Raw genomic sequence first — 21,878 nt, forward strand, 5'->3', positions numbered from 1 at the left:
CTGTTCTGCACTTGTTCCCTGCAGGAAGAGAAACACATTTCAATTAAGAGCTCAAAGTTAAATTCCTGCTTTTTATCAGCTAATGATGGCTATGACCTTTACAGCTGAAAGAGTAATCAAGTAAACAGAAACACCATCGCTAATATTCATAGGTACAAAATGTATACTCTTTTCACAACAGAGTTAACATTTTGAAAACTTGACTATTTAAAATTTACAAAACATGTGCTCACTGTAACAAGTCAAACAACATGCAGACTACAGCATAAACCTAACACCTCCTCCACAACCAAGTTAAGTTTGAGGTGTATCTTTTTCACCTCTTTCTATGCTAATAGACATTTAAGGGTTTTAAATGAAATACAGAAAATGTTAACACATACTTTTAAACAAGACCATTAAGTTTCATCCTCTTCTGAAAGCCAGTAGCATGCTTGCAAAATTATTGTGGCAATGCATATAAACAGGGGGAAAAGGAAAAAGAACAGCCAGAGACTATGTTGCTAGTTTTCACAACTTTCAGAATTTGGAATGCAGGAGAAATATAGGTTTACCTTAATAAACTCAATTTCTGTAAAGAAACTGGAAAAATGAGAGCTTACAAATACTACATTAGGACATCAAGTAATCACTAGTCTGAGTTTTGTCATTCCCACTGACCCAATTAAATACGGAAATAGCTGGGTGTGATATGAAATCTACTGATTGGTTCACGGATTTGGCCACTGTCCCTTGGAAAGTGGTCAAGAAAATTCTTTTAGGAAGGTAAAGAACCTGTATTAGAATCCCAGCTCTGCCACTACTTAAGCCATATGACCTCAAAGTTACTTAACCTCTCCAAGAATGTTTCCTTACTTGCTAAAAACTGCCTTGCAGGGCGGTGTACATCAGAAATGATACACATACGGTAACTGGCATGTGGCAGAAGTCCAGCAAATGAAAGCTACTATTTCTACCTTAACTGAAAAATTCAGTTTACTACCTGAATGACAGTGTACTAAAAGGATAACTGCCCTAATATCTTTTAACTCAGAGCTTAAATCCAATCCAATCAACTCCTCTAGGGAACTGTAGGCAGTATATAAACACTGCACCCTTTTCTTCCAGATTTTTACCAACACTAAAAGCAAACCTCGTTTTTAAATTTGTCAGCCATCTTGCTCTTTTTCTTTTGGAATTCCTTTCCATAGGAAATAAAAAATCAAAAGAATAGGCTATGTTTCAAAATATTCCTTTCAGACTACAAGAAATATTGAGTATTTACTACAAAATACTTTGATAGAAATTACAAAATGGAGAGTTCATCTGCAGTGTGAAAATTTGATAAACTCAATTAAAACTATCATTACATAAATAACCATAGTACTGTTTGCATAACCTAAGAACAGTCAAATAACTGTCTGCGTTAAGTCCAATGCCTGTAATAACACTCAAAACTTTAATGAAAACCTAGTTAGCACATTTAAAGTCTACTGAAAAGGAATTTCAATGCTGGTTTTGGAGTGTCTAGAGCTATCTTTACTAAAGTCCCGGTCTTCCCCTCTTCTAACTTTTCCTTTAAGAACACACATACAAACTGCATATTATACGCTCCAGAGAATGGAAAGAGCCAACTTACATGACATATAGATTTTGACTTAGACCAACTGGTCTCTATACGGTCCGTTCTGAATTAAAAAGAATTTGCAGACTCTAGTCCTATTAGTGTCACTTGCCCACCCATCTAGATCTCGACTGGGTGCTCATTCCCTACAGGAGTGAAAAAGAGGACGAACAGGCTCCAGCACGCGCCCAATAAAGCACGGGCCCTCAGGGGCAACTACGACGAAAAAACGTCCCCGTCTGCAAGTGAGGCAACTTTCCTCCAGCGGACTTTCAAAAGAGTAAAACAAACGGGGAGGGTGAGGGGTGAGGGACGGTGAGCGGGAAGAAGAGTTGATCCACCCCATTCCCCCGCCTCCATATACGCACATACTTTCTGTTGCACCCTCTGCCCCGAGAGTCTCAGATTCAAACGTTCTAACCACAAATTATCGGCGTTACCCTCCCTGAAGGGATATCAAATTGGGCGGGAGCTCCCGCGAACTCTGACCCCGAGCCTTCGCGAAGGCGTAGACCAGGAAGGGGGGGGTCGGCGCCCGCTTTCTCAAGAAAAGCGGCTTTAACGCTGCTTCCGGTCCACGCTCTCCTGGGGCGGTACCCCCAAACCCGTCCTCCCCAGGACCCTGCAGCCGCCGGTCACCTCAGGGTTTCCCTCCGGCCTCCCCCCAGGGACTTCCTCCTCGCGGGTCCGCTAGGCCCCAGGACCCGGCGACGCGCACGTCTCGGCCCGCAGGCCCCGCCAAGCAGGCGGGCGGGCGGCGAGGTACCGCTTCGGGCCATTCCCGCCGCCATTTTCCGGCGACCGTCGCCGCCGCGTAGTGGGGGACGATTCCGGAGGAGGAGACTGCGCAGGGGCGCACCGGTCCCCGCCGTAGGGCAGAGGGGAGCGTCCGTTGGCACCAAGGATCCTTAGGATCTTCGAAGCTTCCGCTCGCTGGCTACCCCGTCCCGAGCTCAGGCCTCCTTTCGGGCCTTACCGATAAGCCCCTCACCTCACCCCAGATCCCCGCGTTCCCACTTACGCGGAAGAATCCCGCGTCCATCTTGCTGCCTCGCTCGGAGATCGCTCCCTATCCCAAGATGCACCGCGCCGCCGCGACGGAGGGCGGGACCGGCAGGGAAAGCCGAGCGCCGGGACGCAGAGCGCGCCGCTCCACCCGACCCACCAGCCGACACGAGGCCGCGCCTGCTCAGTGTGGCGAGCGCCCGGCACGCGTGCGCACGCGCGTTCAAGTAGGCGGGCTGCTACCAGGCTCAGAGCCTCCCCAGTGGCCAGTCCGGGAGGAAAGCCTCGCGATCGCAACCAATGAGTGGGGGGCGGCGGGGGGGAGACAGAGATAGAGACAGAGAGAGGACAGAGAGCGAGCGAGAGAGACAGAGAGGGAGAGAGAGAGACACAGAAAGAGAGAGAGAGAGAGAGAGAGAGAGTGTGTCGTCGGGTCGCCCCGCCCTGCGAATCCTTTTGTGGAGCTCAATCGGCCTTGTTCCCGGAGCGTGAATTGACCCATCCTACCACCCGTAGTGGCGGAGGCCTCCCGCCCTGGGGGGCCCATGGAGCGATTGAAGAGAAAAGCTGTTACCTCAGAGTGACGCTAGTGGGGCCGCCCGTGTCGTTATGAAAGTTGTGACTGTGTTGTTTTTACGAGTTTACCAGTTACGGAGATCGGCCCTGAAGTAGCCGAGCTATGCAGTATGAGTGAAATCTGCATTCTGGCCCTGCTCTCGGCTTTCCGTCCCGTCTCCGCACAACTCCTTAGCTTTGGGGAGAAGCTGGAACTGTGGTTTAGATGAATTTCGGTTTCGGCTGCCGGGTCCCCACGCTAGCGGGCAGGAAGCTGAGGAGAAACGTGGCCCCCGGACAGAGCCTGACGGAGAAGCGGCCTGCCTCCAGGCCTCGGGGCCCTCGGAGCCCTCGGCCTCCGCCTCGGTGGCCCAGCTCTGCCTCCCCAGCGCCCTGCTCCGGCAGCGAGGGCTCCGGCATCGGATGCCTTCGGCCAGACTTGCCCTAAGCGCTCTCTTTTTCTCTGAGAGGGAGCATGTGACCGTTCTCTGACCATCTTCTGTAAAATACCCCCCACCACACACGCACACGCACACGCACACACTCTAGCCTCCCTTTCCTGCTTTTTGTTCATAGCGCTCATCTTGAAACTATGTGTTTACACTTGTGGAATACCAACTGTCTCCTAACAACGTCATAGATTTCCAGCTCAGATCTCTCTCCCGAGCTTCAAACATGTATCGGCAGCGTCCTCCTGGACGTTTCCACTTGGATAGACGGCTCCTGGTTCCTCCTCCTGTCTCCCGAACACCCTCCACCCCGCCAAAAACCGACCCGCTCCTCCCAAAGTCTTTCCTGCCTCGGTTGATGGCAGTATCTTTCCTTTTCTTTAAGACACAAGCCTTGGTTTCGTTCTTGACTCCTCTTCCTCTTATATCCCAGTTCCAAACTGTCAAGAACCCGTTCTGCTATCATCCTGCTTCAAAGCACTGTCATCTTTGGCCTGAACTTCTGCCCTGGGCTCCTAACTGGTCTCCCTGCTTCTGCCCTTGCCACTCAGCATCTATTCTAAATGCAACAGAGTGATCCCGTTAGAAAACCTTAGGCATATCATTCTTAAGCTCAAAACCTCCCTATTAATAGTCCCTTATTTTTCTCAGAGCAAAAGTGGAATCCGACCTGATGCTCCCCTATTTCTTCTTTGATCTCATCTAGTACCCTAACACTGGTCACTGCTTGAACTTCTTAAGCTAGCTCCTGCCTCAAGACCTTTGTAGTGGTAACTTTTGCTCTTCCCCCCAGATAGCTACTTGCAAATTTCAAGGTTTTACCCAAGTATCACCTACTCAATGAGGCTACCCTGACTGCCCCATTGGAAATTGCTCACATACTCTCTCTACATCCCTGATGTCTCTCTCTCTCTCTCTCTCTCTCTTTTTTTTTTTTTGGCTGCGTTGGGTCTTAGTTGTGGCACACACCATCTTTTTGTTGTGGCTCGGGGGCTCTTCCTTGTGGTGCGTGGGCTTCTCTCTCGTTGCGTTGAGCAGGCTCCAGAGCGCGTGGGCTCTGTAGTTGCCGTACACGGGCTTAGTTGCCCCATGGCACGTGGGATCTTAGTTCCCTGACCAGGGATTGAACCCGCATCCCCTGCATTGGAATGCAGATTCTAAACCATTGGACCACCAAGGAAGTCCCCCACTGATGTCGCTTAATCTACTGTTTTTCCCCATAGCATTTATCACCTTCTAGTATTTGTTTACCTATTTTTAATGTGTTTATTATCTGTTCCCCACACTAGAATGTAAGCTCCGTAAAGTCAGGGCGTCTGTCTTTTTTGTACACTGATATGGCCCTAGCACCTAGAACAGTGTCTGGCACATAGTACAGGCTCAAATAAATTTTGCTGAATGAACAAAAGCTTTGCCAGAGGGTCGAAGATGGGGAAGTAACTGGTTTCCACATAACAAGCCAGTTAACCAGATGGGACTATGAAATCACAATGCACATCTTATTACTATTCTCGATGATTCTGATTAGTCGTTCTGTTTTACCCTTCCTTCACTGTTTCTGTTCTTTTGCTGCCAATCTTGTAAATGCTGGTTTTCTTTCTGGTTCTGTCATTGACTCTTTTGTCATTTCCCTCAAAAAAGGTGACCTATCCGTCCTCTCTTGGTTTCAATTTCCTTTTTGTCTCTCAAGCCTGTATATATCAGGCACAGGTCCGCCCCAGACCTATATTTTCAACTGCCTGCTGACATTCGCTTGGATGTCTGTAGGCACCTCCAACTGAATTCATCTACCCGTCTCACCCTCTCTTTTCCCATTCTCAATGAGTGAGCACACGTTTCTCCTTGTCATCGTTCTTCTCTTCACACTCTATAACCATCACATCTTGCCTTTTCACCTCAGTCAACTTCTTTCTGGCCCCGTTGCCTCTTGAATTCAGGCAGTTTGGGTTATTGTCTGGATCATTGCACTGGCCTATTAACCGTTTTCCCTGCCTTCGGGGTTGATGCCTCCATCCTATACCCAGAGCGATTTTCCAAGATGGTAATCTTGATTCCTTCACTCCCTTGTTTAAAACTCATCGGTGGCTTCTCAGTTGTCCTCCAGGTAAAGCCCAAACTAGTTACTGTGACTTACAAAGTCCTTTATGATTTGTCTACTGCTCCCTTCTCCAGACTCATCTCCTGAGTTAATCTGCTCCCTCTCCCCGTGTCTCACTTCTTCTTTTTTTTTTTTTTTGCTTTAAGCTTTAATTAAATATCACCTATTTCTGTGATAGCAACATCTATATAAATAACATGAGGCCAATAAAATTGCATAGGATTCTGAAAGTCAAACTAGTCTCTATCTCCCTAGTATTGTCACAACACTAAGAAGCCAAAAGGAGAAGAAACATAGTATCAGGAGCAATTTGTTTTGTACATCTCACATGGTACAGTTTGTAATAGGTTTATGGAAAAGTCAGGTTGCCCTTCTTTTTTTTTTGCCGTATGCGGGCCTCTCACTGTTGTGGCCTCTCCCGTTGCGGAGCACAGGCTCCGGACGCGCAGGCTCAGCGGCCATGGCTCATGGGCCCCCAGGCGCTCCGCGGCATGTGGGATCTTCCCGGACCGGGGCACGAACCCGTGTCCCCTGCATTGGCAGGCGGACTCTCAACCACTGCACCACCAGGGAAGCCCGCCCTTCTTTTTTTTGACATTTGTTTTCTTTTATCAACATAGATGTCGGTTGCTTTTTTTTTATACAGCAGGTTCTTATTAGTCATCAATTTTATACACATCAGTATATACATGTCAATCCCAATCGCCCAATTCATCACACCACCATCCCCACCCCCACGGCATGTCTCACTTCTAAACTGCAGCCACACTGAACTACAGACACTAGTCTAATGATGAACAGGTGAGGTTTCAAAAGTCAGTTTTTTGTCTGTACGTTGGTAAGCCAAAAGAGACTAAGAAGTGACTCAAATGTCACCTCCTCAGGTGAGACTTTCCTGAGCAGCCTTCCAGAAAACAGCAGAACCCTTGCCACCACCCATCCTACCTTGCTTTATTTTTTCTTCATAGTACCTGACATTGTTATCTATTTTGTTTACATGATTACTGTCTTTGCCCTCTTAAAAAAAAAAAAAAAAGCTCTATGAGGGCAAAAATCTTGGCCATCTTGTTCACCATCAAAGCCTTAGTGTCTGAACAGTATCTAGCACATTCTTGGAGGTCCATAAATATTTGTTGAATGAATGTATGAGTGAGAGTCTAAGGCTCAGTCACCAAAAGCATTTCTACCAATGAGTGAGTCTGGTCTTTGAAATATAACCATTGATTCTCTAAGGAAAAGTTCACATTGAAAAATCTGCTGAGGCAGAGAAGGCTCCTCCCTAGAGGTGCAGTGGAGAACTACAATACTTGGCAGTGAAGGTATTTGCAGACACCATCTCCTGTAAACTCTGATTCTGTGCAGATCAAAATGGGCCTTAAAGCCAAGAAGCCATCCCCAGGGTGGCTCTTTGCTATACCTGGTCTTTAAGTCCTCAAACTGAACTTCAAAAAGCTAATAGGCATCCAGCCTTGCTGCTGATCCTCTAGGCATAGGCTCCATTTCCTCTACTGCTTTTCCTCATTGCTTGTTGATTGCTGTTAATGGTATAGGGGTTTCATTTGTTGCCTATTGTCCCTGTCCTCTAGACTCACTCCTACTGAAAATACATTCACCGCTGTGCTCAAAGACACTTTCCAGAGTAAAATGTATCAGCTTTTATCCATCAGTCATTTTTATCTCAGTTATGAGATTATTTTAGTCTATAGCTTGTTTGGTAAATTTGTTTCATTTTGAGATTGATGAAGAAATGTTTTGGGAATAAAGGAAAATAAAAGCTTAGTTGAATTTATCAATAATAGATCAAGCTGTCAAACTATAAGAAGATTTCTGTTTGTGTTTGCATATATAAATATCTAACGTAAAAGACATAGAAATAGCAACCTGGGGTTTTCTGAACCTCACACTTTCCTAGTCTAATAGCAAGGCTCACTAGATGGCGATCTACCCTTTCAGGATAATATACCTCTTTGGCCAGGACTTGTTTCTAGAAATAAGTAAACTATCACAAAGACATATGGTTTGATTTATTGTTTTTTACTGAGCCCTTACTCTGTGCTCAGCATGGTATTCTTAGATATAGTAAGAGATACAAAGGAAGTTTAAGACAGTCCTCAGAGAACTTATAGCCAGAAAGATAACAGCAACAGGCAAAGAAGAAAACTGTAACTGTCTGCTTTCTAGCCCTTAGAAGCTCCCCCACAGATACTATGTTCAGACATTGTGTCGGCACATTTTTGAAAGGAAGGCTTGAAGAACAACAGAAGTGTCCGTCAGATGGGAAATAGGAGCCATAATTAGGAGAATTCTCTTTCCCATCTATGTTTTCTTGTGTTTCGATGACAGTATCTTTCTTTTATGTAGGGCCTCGAAATAATAGCACTTGCCCTTTTGTGGGGCATACTATGTCAGGCTTCATGTTAATGCTTTAAACGCCTTAGATAACTCAGTCCTCGCAATAATACCTAGTAGGTTGTTATGGGCTGAATTTTGTCCTCCCAAAATTCAATGTTAGAGTCCTAACCCAGGGTACCTCATAATGTGATTGTATTTGGAGATAGGTCTTTAAAGAGATAATTAAGTTAAAATGAGGTCATTAGGTGGGCCTTAATCCAATACCATTGGTGCCCTTATAAGAGGAAATTAGGACACAGACACATATAGAAAGAAGAACATGTGGCCATCTACAAGCCAAGGAGAGAGGTTTCAGAAGAAACCAACCCTGCCAACACCTTGATCTCAGACTTCTAGCCTCCAGAATTCAAGAAAAAAAATATCTGTTGTTTAAATCAACCAGCCTGTGTTACTTTGTTGGAGCAGCCCTCACAAGCTAATGCAGAGGTATTATCTCCATTCTAGAGATGAGTAAAGTGAGACTGAGGAAGGAGAAGTTAGTTGTCGAAAATCACACAGCCAGCATATAATAGAACTCAAGTTCAGGGTTTGGTTTATCGCTGAGGGCTGAGACCACAACATTACAAACGACTTGACACTGAGGGAGGGAATGTAGACAGACCTTACTTATCCTACCGGTCAGTGAGTAAGCAAACAAGCCTCCTCAGTCTGGTCAGTGAATGCCTCCCAGTCTCACCCAGGTGAGAGGAAGGGAAAGCCAGAGAGGCCTGGCTCAACTTTCTTCACCTTTGGGCTCAGAACTCTTCTGGCAGTGGTGGCCATAAGTGGTCAGTGATGCAAATCATTCTTGACTTCATTTAAAATGACCACAACTCCTGTCATTCTAAGAGGTCTTTCTTTTTTCTCTTTATCCCCCATACCCAAATTCCCTAGCTGGGCAGGGTCCTTATCACATTGTCTTGTAAATGTAGGGCTGGCTAGAAAACAGACACAGGGAAGTCAGCAAATATAAATTTGGACCACACACCTTCCCTTTCGGCCTTGGGGAATGCGAGGGGTTGTGGTCCAGTGACCCATAGGCAATGGATAAAGACATTTAGGCCAGGTGTAGAGTGTATGAATTATGACTTGACCCACTGCTTACATCCCAAGGAGGGTCACCGTGTCATCAACAAATCAGGATTGTCTAACTTAAACGAACCTACAACCAGATGAGTGGGGGTGTTAGAGCCAGCATGTGCACTAATCATATCTAGACACCTACTCCCACAGTAGGAGTGCCTGTCATTCCTCCACTCTCCTAAGGTCCAGGCAGCAGCTGGAAAAAGGCTGAGGAGCTTCCATACCTGCAAGGCAACTCATGGGCCATCACAGGCACCCAATATAGGTTGAGATGCTATGGGCTTCAACCTCATGCCAAAGAAGTATGTGTAAATGTAAAGTGAATTAATAGAAATGTTAGTCTAGAATAGGTAGATTAGACATTTTATACTGGAAAGTCTTTTGTTATATTAAATAATCCTATAATAAAAAATATAAAAATTTTAAAAGGCTACCTCTGGTTTGTTTCTATTTCTTATATAAAGCAACTAAGTGAATACAAAACAATTCACTGCACAGATACTCTGTGGTTGGACACCCTAGAGTTGTTCTTTCCTAGAGGCTTAATTTTTATTTCCTGAACATTTAAGAGACACACCTGGACTGTTCTTCCTGCTTCACCCCAAGCTCCTCAAGATGGTGAATCTGGGCAGCCTGATTAAAAAAATGTAGATTCTTGGGCCTTACCCCCAGAGTTGCGATCTCTGTGGAAGGCAGGGATCTGCATTTTGAATAAACATGCCCAGGAAACTCTGATAGGGAAACTTACTTTGGGAAACGCCGTTTTGATTGTTCACTAAGAAGACGCTGAGAGCTGATTCTTAAAGCCAGAATCCTCTGCTTTAGACTCTCAGGATAATTTATGTCCCATTACCAGTTTTCCCCTGGTAAATCTTTGCAGAGCTCCACAACGATAGGCCAGTGCTTATTATATCCTCCAGAGGCTCCTTCTACATATAGTCCAACCCTCACCCTCCCACAGCTTTCTCTTCTTGTGGAGTAAACATAATTTCTCCAGGGTGGCTCTGGACGGACTGCAGAGCCATCAAAGCCCCCTGTCTCAAACCTCAGAGAAGACTGGGGGCCTCTGACCCAGATAATGGACCCCTCACAGTTGCAGACCACTGCCAAATACCCCCTTTCAGTTGTGACTGGAAAACTGTGTCCACCTCTTGGTGAGTACAGAGCCAAAAGACACAACAAAGCCAAAGATCAGAAGAAAGGATTTATTACTTGCAGCAAGTAAGGAGAACACACTGGGGATCTTTCCTAAAGCAGCATCTCCCAGAACAGTAAAGTTGGGGAAGTTTTAAGCTGAGCGTACATGCATATTTATGAAGGGGCTTGGACAGTTGACAGAGTCCAAACTTTAGTTGATTGAAGTCACCAGGGTCAGAAAAGGTCAACATCATCGTCCCTTAGGTTCCTTAGGTTCCGGTTGATCTGGTGGTTGAGTGCTTCAGGCTAACCTTTACCACTGAAAGATAACTGGGAGTCTTCACAACTGATATGTTATCTTTGCTATTGTTACTTCTCTTGCCTGATAGCAGGTAATGTTTCTGCATTCTTTTGTTCCCTTAAAATCATTAATTACTGAGACCTGTTCAAGGGCAAGCATTGTAGCCAGGATTAGATCACAAATGGCTTAAGCCAAAAATGGCTTCTCTTGGGCTTCCCTGGTGGCGTAGTGCTTGAGAGTCCGCCTGCCGATGCAGGGGACACGGGTTCGTGCCCCGGTCTGGGAAGATCCTACATGCTGCGGAGCGGCTGGGCCCGTGAGCCATGGCCGCTGAGCCTGCGCATCCGGAGCCTGTGCTCCGCAACGGGAGAGGCCACAACAGTGAGAGGCCCGCGTACTGCAAAAAAAAATAAAAATAAATAAATAAAGGTTTCTCTTATGTCAAGAAAGCCATGCTTCGTTCTGTTTCTCCAGGGAGCCCCTACCCTATCTGCTTACATAACCAAAGCCCCTCAAAGTTTGGGGCAATCTGCTGTTGGTCCCTGACAAGGACCATTGCTAGCTGTGGGAAATGCAAGGGATGAACTGTAGGAATAAAGTGGTCCCCAATTTGACCTGCCACAAGCCCAAGCTGCCTCTGGATTTTCCTGATAAGGAGGGGTTACCTGCTATTCTTCAGGACCTAGTCTATCAGGGTCTGGTCTTCTACTAAAGTTTGGGGCATCACTATTGTAAGGCCAACTGGCCCGAGGCAGGGGAACACAATCAGATTCACAGGTTGCATCAGACCGAAATTCTCTGGACCACCCAGTTCCAGAAACTGCCCTGGAGACATTCCGGACCACCCAGTTCCAGGAACTGACCTGGGGACTTTGAACCCAGCCCAGCCTTCCCGCCTTTCGAGGGGCGGGACTAACGGTCCCCCAGGATACCTGAAAAGACCACCAAATAAGGAATACCCTGCGCCCTCCCAGATTCACCACACCCCTTTCCCTTCTTCCCCTATAAAGTCTTGCCCAACCCTCGCCCGGGTGCGACTTCTCTGGCCCCATTCTCTCGGACCAGTGAACCTCGCCCGGGAGCGCTCCCTAATAAAGCTCACTTGAAGCTTTCCTCTGTTTCGCGGTGCCGTTTGTTAAGATCCGACCTTACAACTATCAGCTCTCTAAGAACGGGTGTCTCAAGTCTGAGCTCCACTTGACAGTCTTGTTTCTGGGAATATTACCCCCAACTGGGTTTGCCTCTTGGTGGGTGTCAAGCCAATAGACTCAACCAAGCCAAAGATTGGGAGAAGGAGGGATTTATTATTACTTGCAGCAAGTAAGGAGAACACCGGGGATCTTGCCCAAAGCAGTGGCTCCCGAAACAGCAAAATTGGGGAAGCTTTTTGTTTGTTTGTTTGTTTTTTAATAGGTGAACCAGATATTTGCATGTTTGATCACATAAAGAAAATATCCATATAGTTAAAAAATGTTATCAGTTGTATAGTATAGATGCCATATAACAAATGTCTACGGGGTTCATCTGAAATTCTTTAACACTACGGACAGAATATAAACCCAAGTTAGGGTGAAAGCTGCTCTTTCCGCAAGCACTTATGCACATCTTTTAAGATCGTCTAGGACAAGTTTGTAACTGATAATAATACCAAGAATAACGATGATGGTGGTAACAGCTCACATTTATTGAGTTTTTAGCATATGTCAGAGCTGTTCTAAGTATTTTACATGAATTTATTTAATCCTTACACCAACGTTATGAAGTTAGAACCGTTACCTTCAAAACTGGGGAAGTTTTAAGCTAAGGGTATATTCATATTCATGAGGGGGCTTGAGCAGAGGAGAACTCAGCATAGAATTGGGGCAAAGGTTAACAGAGTCCAAGCTTTAGTTGATTAAAGTCAGGAGGATCAACATCACCCATCCTCCATGTGGGTGGGGACCTTCTTCCTGCAGAACTCAAAGATATATTATTATATATAAGATCATTAATTACTGAGACCTCTTCAAGGGCAAGCATTGCAGCCAGGCTTAGATCACAAAATGGCTTAGGCCAAAATGGGTTCTCTTATGTTGAGAAAGCCATTCCTGGTTCTCTTTCTCCAGGGACCCCCTAACCTAATCTGCTTACAATCGTTGCCTTGAAGTTCAGGGTTATTTCTCCAGGATATCTGAACCTCTAGAAATATTCTACCACATTGATAGATGGTCCTCTGTGATCACTCTGGTGTGAACTGAAGGCAGATCACTTTCCCCCCTGCCCCCGCCCATGGACATTTGTGAATCCAAACATGTGTATTGTGTCTGCCATAAACTTCTGACTTGTGATGCCGTCTTCCTGGGAAAGGGAAGTGTTTGAAGCTTTGATTCACAAAAATTGGGTGGGAAAGAAGGGTTGAGTCCTATTTAGATCTCTTGGGTTGTTATGAAGGTTGCTAAAGAAAATTGGGTTTTATAAATAATTTAGTTAATAGCACATGTTCCAAGGGAAAAGGCTTTTTAGTGGGCCAAATAAAAAAATTTGCTCCAGGGACTTGCCAGTGGTTAAGACTCTGTGGTTCCAATGCAGGCGGTGAAGTTCCATTACTGGTTGAGGAATAAGATCCTACATGGCCAAAAGATTAAAAAAAAAATTGCTCCCTTATGGAAAAAAGAAAATGGATAGACAATCATTGTTTGATCAGATAAAGAAAAAAGGATTTCTAGACTCTTGGTAGAAGATGCTCAGACCCTCAGGTAGAAGTTAGTTGGGTAGGTGAGTAGCTAGTTTCCAGAATAAGTCTTAATCCCATTAAAATTCATCAGAAACTTGTTTTAAACATTTTATCAGAAATTTTGCTTTTGTTTTTCCTAGAGGAAAGCTGTGAATTAGATCCCACAGAAGCATTTTTCCCTAGATCAAATTTGGGACAATTTATCTTTTACTATGATTAAATAAGTTTATATTTCTAAAATGTTTAACATAGTCCTTGGTATATACAAAACTTTAGAAGTCTTTGAGAGAGAGAAGAGGAAGAGAAAGAGAGAAGAAAAGAAGAGAAAGTTATTAGAAGCTACATATCTCTCTTTTTAAGCCTTAGCGCTTAACTCTTGTTAAGAAAAACTTCAAAATTTGGAAATAGGCTAAAAGGAATTATTGCATTTCTTTTTAATATTCTGGGGTATTGCCTAGCAGGTCCTATCAGTGATTATCCAGTTCTTTAGAGGAGTGTACTTTCATTTCATTTATTATTTACTGTTGATTAAAACATGTAAAAACTCTGAAAGCCTAGATGTTAATTTGTAGAAGACTGAGAGCAATGCAAATGCTTTTTGTCCAATGGCAATACAAAAAAAATTTTATCAGAAAAGATAACCACAAAGATTATGGTTTTATTGCCCTTTGGGCATTAATTTGTTTTCCTTTTTTTTTCTGATTTTCAGTCTTTCATTCTCTCTGTTGAGATGATATCCACTGATCTGTTTTTTTTGTTTTGTTTTGTTTTGTTTTTTTCCCCCTGGCCACACCACACAGCGTGCAGGATTTCAGCTCCCCGACCAGGGATTGAACCCAGGCCACAGCTGTGAAAGCCCGGAATCCTAACCACTAGGCCACCATGGAACTCCCATCCATTGATCTGTTTCTAAGTTCACTGATCATTTCCTTGGATGTATCCAACCTAATGTTGATCACATCCAAAGCGTTTTTGATTGTGGATACTGTATTTTCAGTTTGGGGATTTCCCGTCTTTCTTTCTTTCTTTTTTTTTTTATAGTTTCCAAATCTCTCCTGAAATTTCCTATGTCTTCAGTCACTATGTAGATCTTCTCCTGTAGACGCTAACAAATTTATCAATTTTATCTCAAATTCTTTGTCTGCTAGCTCCAATGTCTGGGTCATTTGTGGGTATCTTTATACTGACTGATCTTTCTCTTTATTACAGGTCACAGTTTCCTGTTTTGTTGAATGTCTAATAATTTTATTATGTATTTGACATTGTGGATGATATGTCATAGAAACTGTATTCTGTTATCTTCCTCTGAAGAATGTTGTTTTATTCTAGCAGGCAGTTAAATTACTGACAGATCACTTTGACCATGCTTTGTTAGGCAGGTACATTTCAGGAATTGGGGTCTCACAAAGAAAGGAGAGAAATAATAGGGCAAAAATAAGTTTTTGAAGAAATACTAGCCAAAAATTTGGTTTAAAGAACAGTACCCAAAGATCCAGGTGTCTCAACAAAACTTAAGGAGGATAAAATCAAAGAAAACCACACCTAGGCACATCATTATCAAATTGTTGAAAATCAAAAATAAAGAGAAAATATTTAAAGCAGCAAGAGAAAATAGTTTGCATTGCAAATAGGGGAGCAATGATAAGAATGACAACTGATTTCTTATTGGATTGGAAGCTAGCAGATGATGGAACTACATCTTTAAAGGGCTGGAGAAAAAAGAAAAGTCAACCTAGAATTCTATATCTAGTAAAAATATTTTTCAAAACTGAGGGTGAAATCAAGATGTTTTCTGATAAATCAAAGCTGAACCGATTTTTCACCAGCAGACACTCACCACAAGAAATTCTAAAGGAAATTAAGTAAGTTGAAAAGGAGTGATAACAATTGGAAATTTAGATCTATAGAAAGGAAGGAAGGGGGGCTGAGTTCCCTCCCTGTTGGTTGTTTGGCCTGGGGTGGCTCAGCACTGGAACCCACAGGGTCCTTGTTGGGGCTGGTGGTGGACTCCAGGAGGGCTCAGGCCAGGGAGTGCTTCCCAGAACTTCTGCTGCCAGTGTCCTTGTCCCTGCAGTGAGCCACAGCTGACCCCTGCCTCTGCAGGAGACCCTCCAACACTAGCAGGTGATAAGAATGGAGGTGAGCCTGATGATGCTGAACTGGTAAGGCTCAGTAAGAAGCTGGTGGAGAATGAGGTGCTCAAGGCTGTCCAGCAGTATCTGGAAGAAACACAGAACAAAAACAAGCCAGGGGATGGGAGCTCTGTGAAAACTGAAGAGGCTGATAAGAATGGCACTGACAGTGGCAATAACAGGAAATGAGGCCTGAAGGCAGGCAGGCCCCCGCCGTGAGACGCATCCGTGAGAAGCATCCGTGAGAAGCATCCCTGCTCCCTCTGCCCAGTCAATGGGCTAATCTGCATTGTGCTGTTTAAGTGTGTGTCTCTTGTCCAATCTGTGGAGATTGCCTGATGCTTTCATGATTGATGTGTTTGCGTTCCTGAAACACAACAGAAGAAAAATGGAGTGCTGGGACTATCAGAGGAAATTAATTTATGAAGGAAGAGTGGCACTGGTTTCAGTTGCCCTCAGCCGGGGCTGTGGGAGAGAGGAGTTTGTGTTATGCCTCGTGGACTCAAATTAAAGGCCATGGAAGGGGCCTTGCTGTAAATGGAATACTGCCATTTATATTGCTTAGCAGGGCATTTGACTACTTTATCTGAGGCCAAAACATACACAGAGCTAACGAGTGCTACGATTAAAATGATCACTGTTGAAAGTATCCATATAGTTAGTCCATAATGTTTCATGTTTGTCCTATGTGGGCTGTTGCTATGCAGTGATCTTGTTTCATGTAAATGATATATTTTTGGTGAAATGCAACCTTTTCTATAAATGTGGGCAGCATTTAAAGGTTTCTTTTTAACCCTCTTTTGATAAGTCGGTGTGCCATATTGAATGTTTTTCATTGGCATTTGCACATAAAATGTATCATATAATTTTTTTCCCATAGGCCAGAAACCTATTGGAATCCAGGACTTAATTAATGAAGCTTTGTGCGAGAGAGGATGGGTCTGCAGTCCAAAGTGAAACAGATAAAGGAACTTTTATTAAAGCCTGAGACTCAGGCCAAAATTAGGAAGGAGCTTTTTGAAGGAAGTTTCATTAACAACAGTAATGAAGGAAATGATGTTGATTTCAGCGCAATTTTGGCTTAAGCTCTACATTGCTATTGTGGTACCAGAGTTTATGAAGTCTTTTCAGCTCATTAAATAGCTCTTTGGTAAATATCGAAGAAGTGTTCTGATAGAGTCTGCACAACAGCAAACCAATACTGGTAAGGAATTAACAATTTCTTACCAAAGAAAACTGATTCTGCACTGTTATTTTTAAGCTGAATTTGTGTTTTAGAATGTTTATCTCTATAATATCGAAATTCATTTTATAGAAAGGACTTCTTAATTAGCCATTGTGAGATGTTCGTTGGTTCTTTGCAAATAAAATATACAGACCGTGGAAAATCATCTATAGACCAAAAAACCAGTATTTTAAGGGTAACTTGTCTCCTGTTGACATGATTTTTGTTGTTGTTAAATCAAAAGAAGCATTGTTCACATGTATCTATGCCTAGTGTTACTTTTAATGAGACTTTGAATGTTTATTGATCACCAGTACTTGAATGAACATTTTTAAATGTAATTATTGCACTCACTGGTTAAGAATGTTTTATAATGTCCATATGTGTTATTTTTCAATGATCAAAATGTAATTTGCTTTTTCATTTCTTAATGAATGTTTGGGATTTTTATTTTCTACTTTTCAGAAGATAAGCCCCAGGTCTTACTGTATCCCTCACAATCTGAATTTGTTTGCACTGGTTCATTTCTAAAGAAAATTCTTGAAAAATTTCCCTCCCATATGATAATCACTGGTAACAGCTTCTCTATAGTCAGTGTAAAATTACTGCTACTAAGAGATCATGATGGAGGGTGAAATTATTAGAGATCAAATATGTAATCATTTCAAAGATAAAATCCAGTTTACTCATGGATTTTAGCTATTTTTTCACTGGGTAAATTATGCTACATTTATTTATAAATGAGTTTATGCATTTTCATGCCTCCTAATAAATGTATTGTTTTCCCGTAAAAAAAAAAAAGGAGAGGAAGGAAGGAAGAACAATGGGAATGGTAAATAAGTGAATGAATATTTAAAAATACAACTTTTTGTTCTTTTCTTAAATTTCTTGAATGTCAATTGACTTTAAGGCAAAACTAATAACAGTGTAAGTTGGGATTTTTTTTTAACACATGTAGACATAAAATATGTGGCAACGATACAAAGGACAGTAGGGGTGTAAGTGGAATTATACCATTGTAAAGATGTCAGTTTTCTCCAAACATTTATTTTTATTGTCCATTACCCAATAAAAATCCAAACAGAAGTTTTGAGGAAATTGCAAGCTGATTCCATTATTTTTATGAAGACAAATGTCCAAAAATAGCCACTGCTAAAGAGCAGTTTAAGGTGGGAGGCCTTGACCTCCTGTATTAGTTAAGAAAATGCAGTATCTTAAGTGAAGTAAGTCAGAAAGAGAAAGACAAATACCATATGATATCACTTATATGTGGAAACTAAAATATGACACAAATGAACTAATCTATGAAACAGAAACAGACTCACAGACATGTAGAACAGACTTGTGGTTGCCAAGGGGGAAGGGGCATGGGAGAGGGATGGATTGGGAGTTTGAGATTAGCAAATACAAACTATTATATACAGGATGGATAAACAACGAGGTCCTACTGTATAGCACAGGGAACTATATTCAATATACTGTAATAATCCATAATGGAAAAGAATGTAAAAAAGAATGTATATATATGTATAACTGAATCACTTTTCTGTACAGCAGAAATTAACACGTTGTAAATCAACTATACTTCAATAAAAGAAATTTAGAAAAAACAACAAAAAAACCAACAACATAAAAGCAAACATATTGACAAACTCACCAAAGAAAACAATAGCATAGAAAAAGCCCCACATGTATATGAAAATTTGACATAAGACAGAGGCAGCTTTGTAGATATTAGAGAAAGGATGAGTGACACCGAGGCAACTGGTTATGCATATAGAAAAAATGAAATTGGATTCATACTTCACCCTACACATAAAAGTTCATTCCTAATGATTAAAAACTTTCATGTGAAAGGCAAAACTTAAAAAAAAAAAGCTTCAAGAGCATATCTTTAAGGCCTAAGGATAGGAAAGATTTCCTTAAACAAGATACAAAAACCCTGCTAACTATAAGATAAAAATATGAATAAATTTGACTACATTAAGTAAAAAGTGTTTGTCCATCAAAAGATACCACAAAGATGGACTCCTCTGGCAGTCCAGTGGTTAAGACTCTGCACTCCCAATACAGGGGGCACGGGTCTGATCCTTGGCCAGGGAACTAAGATCCCACATGCCACATGGTGTGGCCTAACAACAACAACAAAAAGATATCATGAAGGGAGTCAAAAGACAAGTTGTAAACTGGCAAACTGGGAGAAGATATTTGCAACAAAATTATTGAAACTGAGAAAAGATTAACATCTAGAATAGATACTGTTACAAACTACCATAAACAAATAAGAAAAAGACACACAACCCAATGCAAAGATGGGCAAAGACTTGAGCCAGCATTTCACAGAACTTATCAACATATGACAAGATGCTCAACCTCTCTAGAAATCTAGGAAATGCAAATTAAGATCACAAGGTACCAGTTTACATCTACTACACGACTCAAAATTATGAAGTCTAGTGATACAAAGTGTTGAAGATGTGGATTAAACAGAACTCTCATGTACCGCTGGTGGAAGAGGAAATTTTACAAACACTTTAGAAAATAAGTTGGCATTATTGAATAAAATTAAAGATGTGCAAACCTTATGACCCAGCATTTCTACTCCAAACAATTGTATGCATGTACCAAGAGATATGTATAAAATATTCATAGCAATATCCTTTCTACTGGCAAAAACTTGGAGGTAAACCTAAATGTCTGTCATCAGGATAATGGGTAGATTGTAACATGTTTCCAAAGTGGAATATCATGCAGAAAGAAACAGAATTAGGTACAGCTACATGCAACAAAATAGATGAAACAGAAATATAAAGTGGAGTGAAAAAAAAAAAGAAGTTGCAGAAGACTATGCACACTATAAGCTCATTTATGAAAAGCTGAAAAAAAAACTAGCAAAACTAAACAATGTATTCTTTTAGGGAAGCACACATTTATGACAAATTTATTTTTAAAATGAGGAACATTCAGGAAAATGGTTCCCTGGTGCGGGGTGGGTGAGAATAGAGAATATGATAGGGAAAGAACACAGAGGTAGATTTTTAAACAGCACTGGTAATGCTCCAACTCGAGTTGAGTTAGACTGGTTCAGAGCCATTTTTTAAAATGTTACATATTTTATTTGGTATTTTACAAATACAACACAATGTGGGGGAGAAAAACTCCTGGCAATATGGTTAGATCATTGAACTCAATAGCTGGGATGCAAAAGACAATGGACTCATATTTTCAAAGTGCTGAAGGCAAAGAACTTTGACACTAGAATTTTATCTCTGGTTATACTGTCATTTATTTATTTATTTTTATTTTTAAAATAAATTTATTTATTTTATTTATTTATTTTTGGCTGTGTTGGGTCTTTGTTGCTGCACACGGGCTTCCTCTAGTTGCGGTGAGCGGGGCTACTCTTCATTGCAGTGTGCGGGCTTCTCATTGTGGTGGCTTCTCTCGTTGTGGAGCAGGGGCTCTAGGCACGCGGGCTTCAGTAGTTGTGGCACGTGGGCTCAGCTGTTGTGGCTCGCGGGCTCTAGAGTGCAGGCTCAGTAATTGTGGCACATGGGCTTAGTTGTTCTGCGGCATGTGAGATCTTCCCGGACCAGGGCTCGAACCCGTGTCCCCTGTATTGGCAGGTGGATTCTTAACCACTGTGCCACCAGGGAAGTCCTATACTGTCATTTAAATACTCGAGGAAAATAAATATTTATTCAAGGTCTCAGAAATGTTGCCATGTAAAGACCTTCTTTGAAATCTCTCCTGAAGTAAGCATAGAGCAAGAAGAGAACTGAATCCAGGAGAAAGCAATGAGATATGGGGAATAAAGGAGAATAAATGAATTAATAAATTTTATTAGTGTCTAAATAGTGATTTCTCCCCTTCCCTCCCTCTCCCCCCTCAAGAAAAACAAAAAAACAAACAACAACAACAAAAGAACCCAAAGGTTGCAAACATCAGAACTAAACGCTATGTGCTCTTACCTGGTAATCAGAGAAATGCAAATGAAAAGAACAATTAGATAATATTTTATATCTGTAATAATGCCAAACATTAGAAACGCAAGGTACTTCAAAGGGCCAGGAAGGATATGGAGGAAACAGGATTTTCCACAAATTGTTGATGGGGGTAGGCATATATTATGTGTGCTTTCTCCCTGGCAGGCCTTTTGGCTGTACTTAGTTGAATTAAGCATATCTATGTTTGTCCTGTGACTCACCAATTCTACTCTTGAGTATACATACCATCCCACTCTCTCCACTCCCTACCCCCAAAATACCAAAAAGGTCTTTCACACAGGTTCATAAGGTGTAAGTTGCAGAAAGTTTATTTCATGCTGTGTATATAGCTGGAGCTGCAGGCAAACCGTGTGTCCCCCGTCAAGGAGGCGGATGAGAAAATGTGGCATTTGATGGCACTCTAGGCAGTGGTCAGAAATAACGAACTGGATTTACATTCAGCAGTACGGTTCGATCTTAAATATGTTTAGTGAGAAAGTAAGAAGCAGAATATCTACACGATATTTATGTAAATTTATGTACATTCAAAACATTTATTCTTAAATGAACACTGTATATTTTTCAAAACACTTTCATTCATCCCATCATGTATTCAATAGTATTTTTTTTAATACTGGTTGTCTGTCAGGCACCACTCTTGACGTTGGGAATATAGCAGCACACTAAGCAAAATTGTGTTTTTTATGGAACTTATATTCTACTAGAAGAAGAGAGATGACAAGGAAAGATAAATGAGGAACACAGGATGGAGATTGCGGGTGGAGGAGATGTGCTATTTTATACAGGGCAGCTGTGGAAGTCCTCTCTGATAAGGAGACTTGGGGGCAGAAGCCTGTTTTAAGAGGAACAAGACTGGTTATGTGAGGGAAGAGAACTCCGGGCAAAGAGAACAGTATGTGCAAAGGTCCTGAGGTGGGAGAATGTTTGGCATGTTTTAGGACATTAAGGAGGCCAGTGCATGGCCCGAGTAGAGTGAGAGAGGGAGTTACAGGAAGTGAGAGATGTGGTGGGCGAGGTCACACAGGGCCTTGCAGGCTGTGGTAAGTGCTGAGGGTTTTGCTTGGAACAAAATGAGAATCCATTAGACGCTTTTTAGCAGAGGAGTGAAAACATCTGGCTTATTTTTACAGGATCACCATCGTTATTGTGCAGAGGCAAGACTAGAGGCTGGGAGAGCAG

General features: G+C 42.3%; 2 protein-coding genes across 20 annotated transcripts in view; both read right to left on the reverse strand.

Moving 5' to 3' along the window:
* The window catches only part of SRRM1 (serine and arginine repetitive matrix 1), a 32,367-nt gene extending 29,592 nt beyond the window's left edge, over window positions 1–2,775 (reverse strand). For 10 of the 16 annotated variants that reach the window (XM_049695604.1, XM_049695602.1, XM_049695601.1 and 7 more), the window contains exons 1-2: window positions 2,625–2,774; window positions 1–18 (exon numbers count right to left, since the gene is read on the reverse strand). The exon at window positions 1–18 is cut by the window's left edge and continues 72 nt beyond it. In XM_049695604.1, the coding sequence (XP_049551561.1) occupies window positions 1–18; window positions 2,625–2,645 (39 nt within the window). In that variant the 5' untranslated portion in view covers window positions 2,646–2,774. Of the gene's footprint in view, window positions 19–2,624 lie in introns of all 16 variants that reach the window. The other 6 variants (XM_049695564.1, XM_049695600.1, XM_049695572.1 and 3 more) reach the window with 2 other exon arrangements.
* The window catches only part of NCMAP (non-compact myelin associated protein), a 561,420-nt gene that overhangs the window by 460,450 nt on the left and 79,092 nt on the right, over window positions 1–21,878 (reverse strand). The window lies entirely within an intron of this gene.

Source organism: Orcinus orca, chromosome 1 (genome assembly GCF_937001465.1).
Source record: "Orcinus orca chromosome 1, mOrcOrc1.1, whole genome shotgun sequence".
Classification (NCBI taxonomy): Eukaryota; Metazoa; Chordata; class Mammalia; order Artiodactyla; family Delphinidae; genus Orcinus; species Orcinus orca.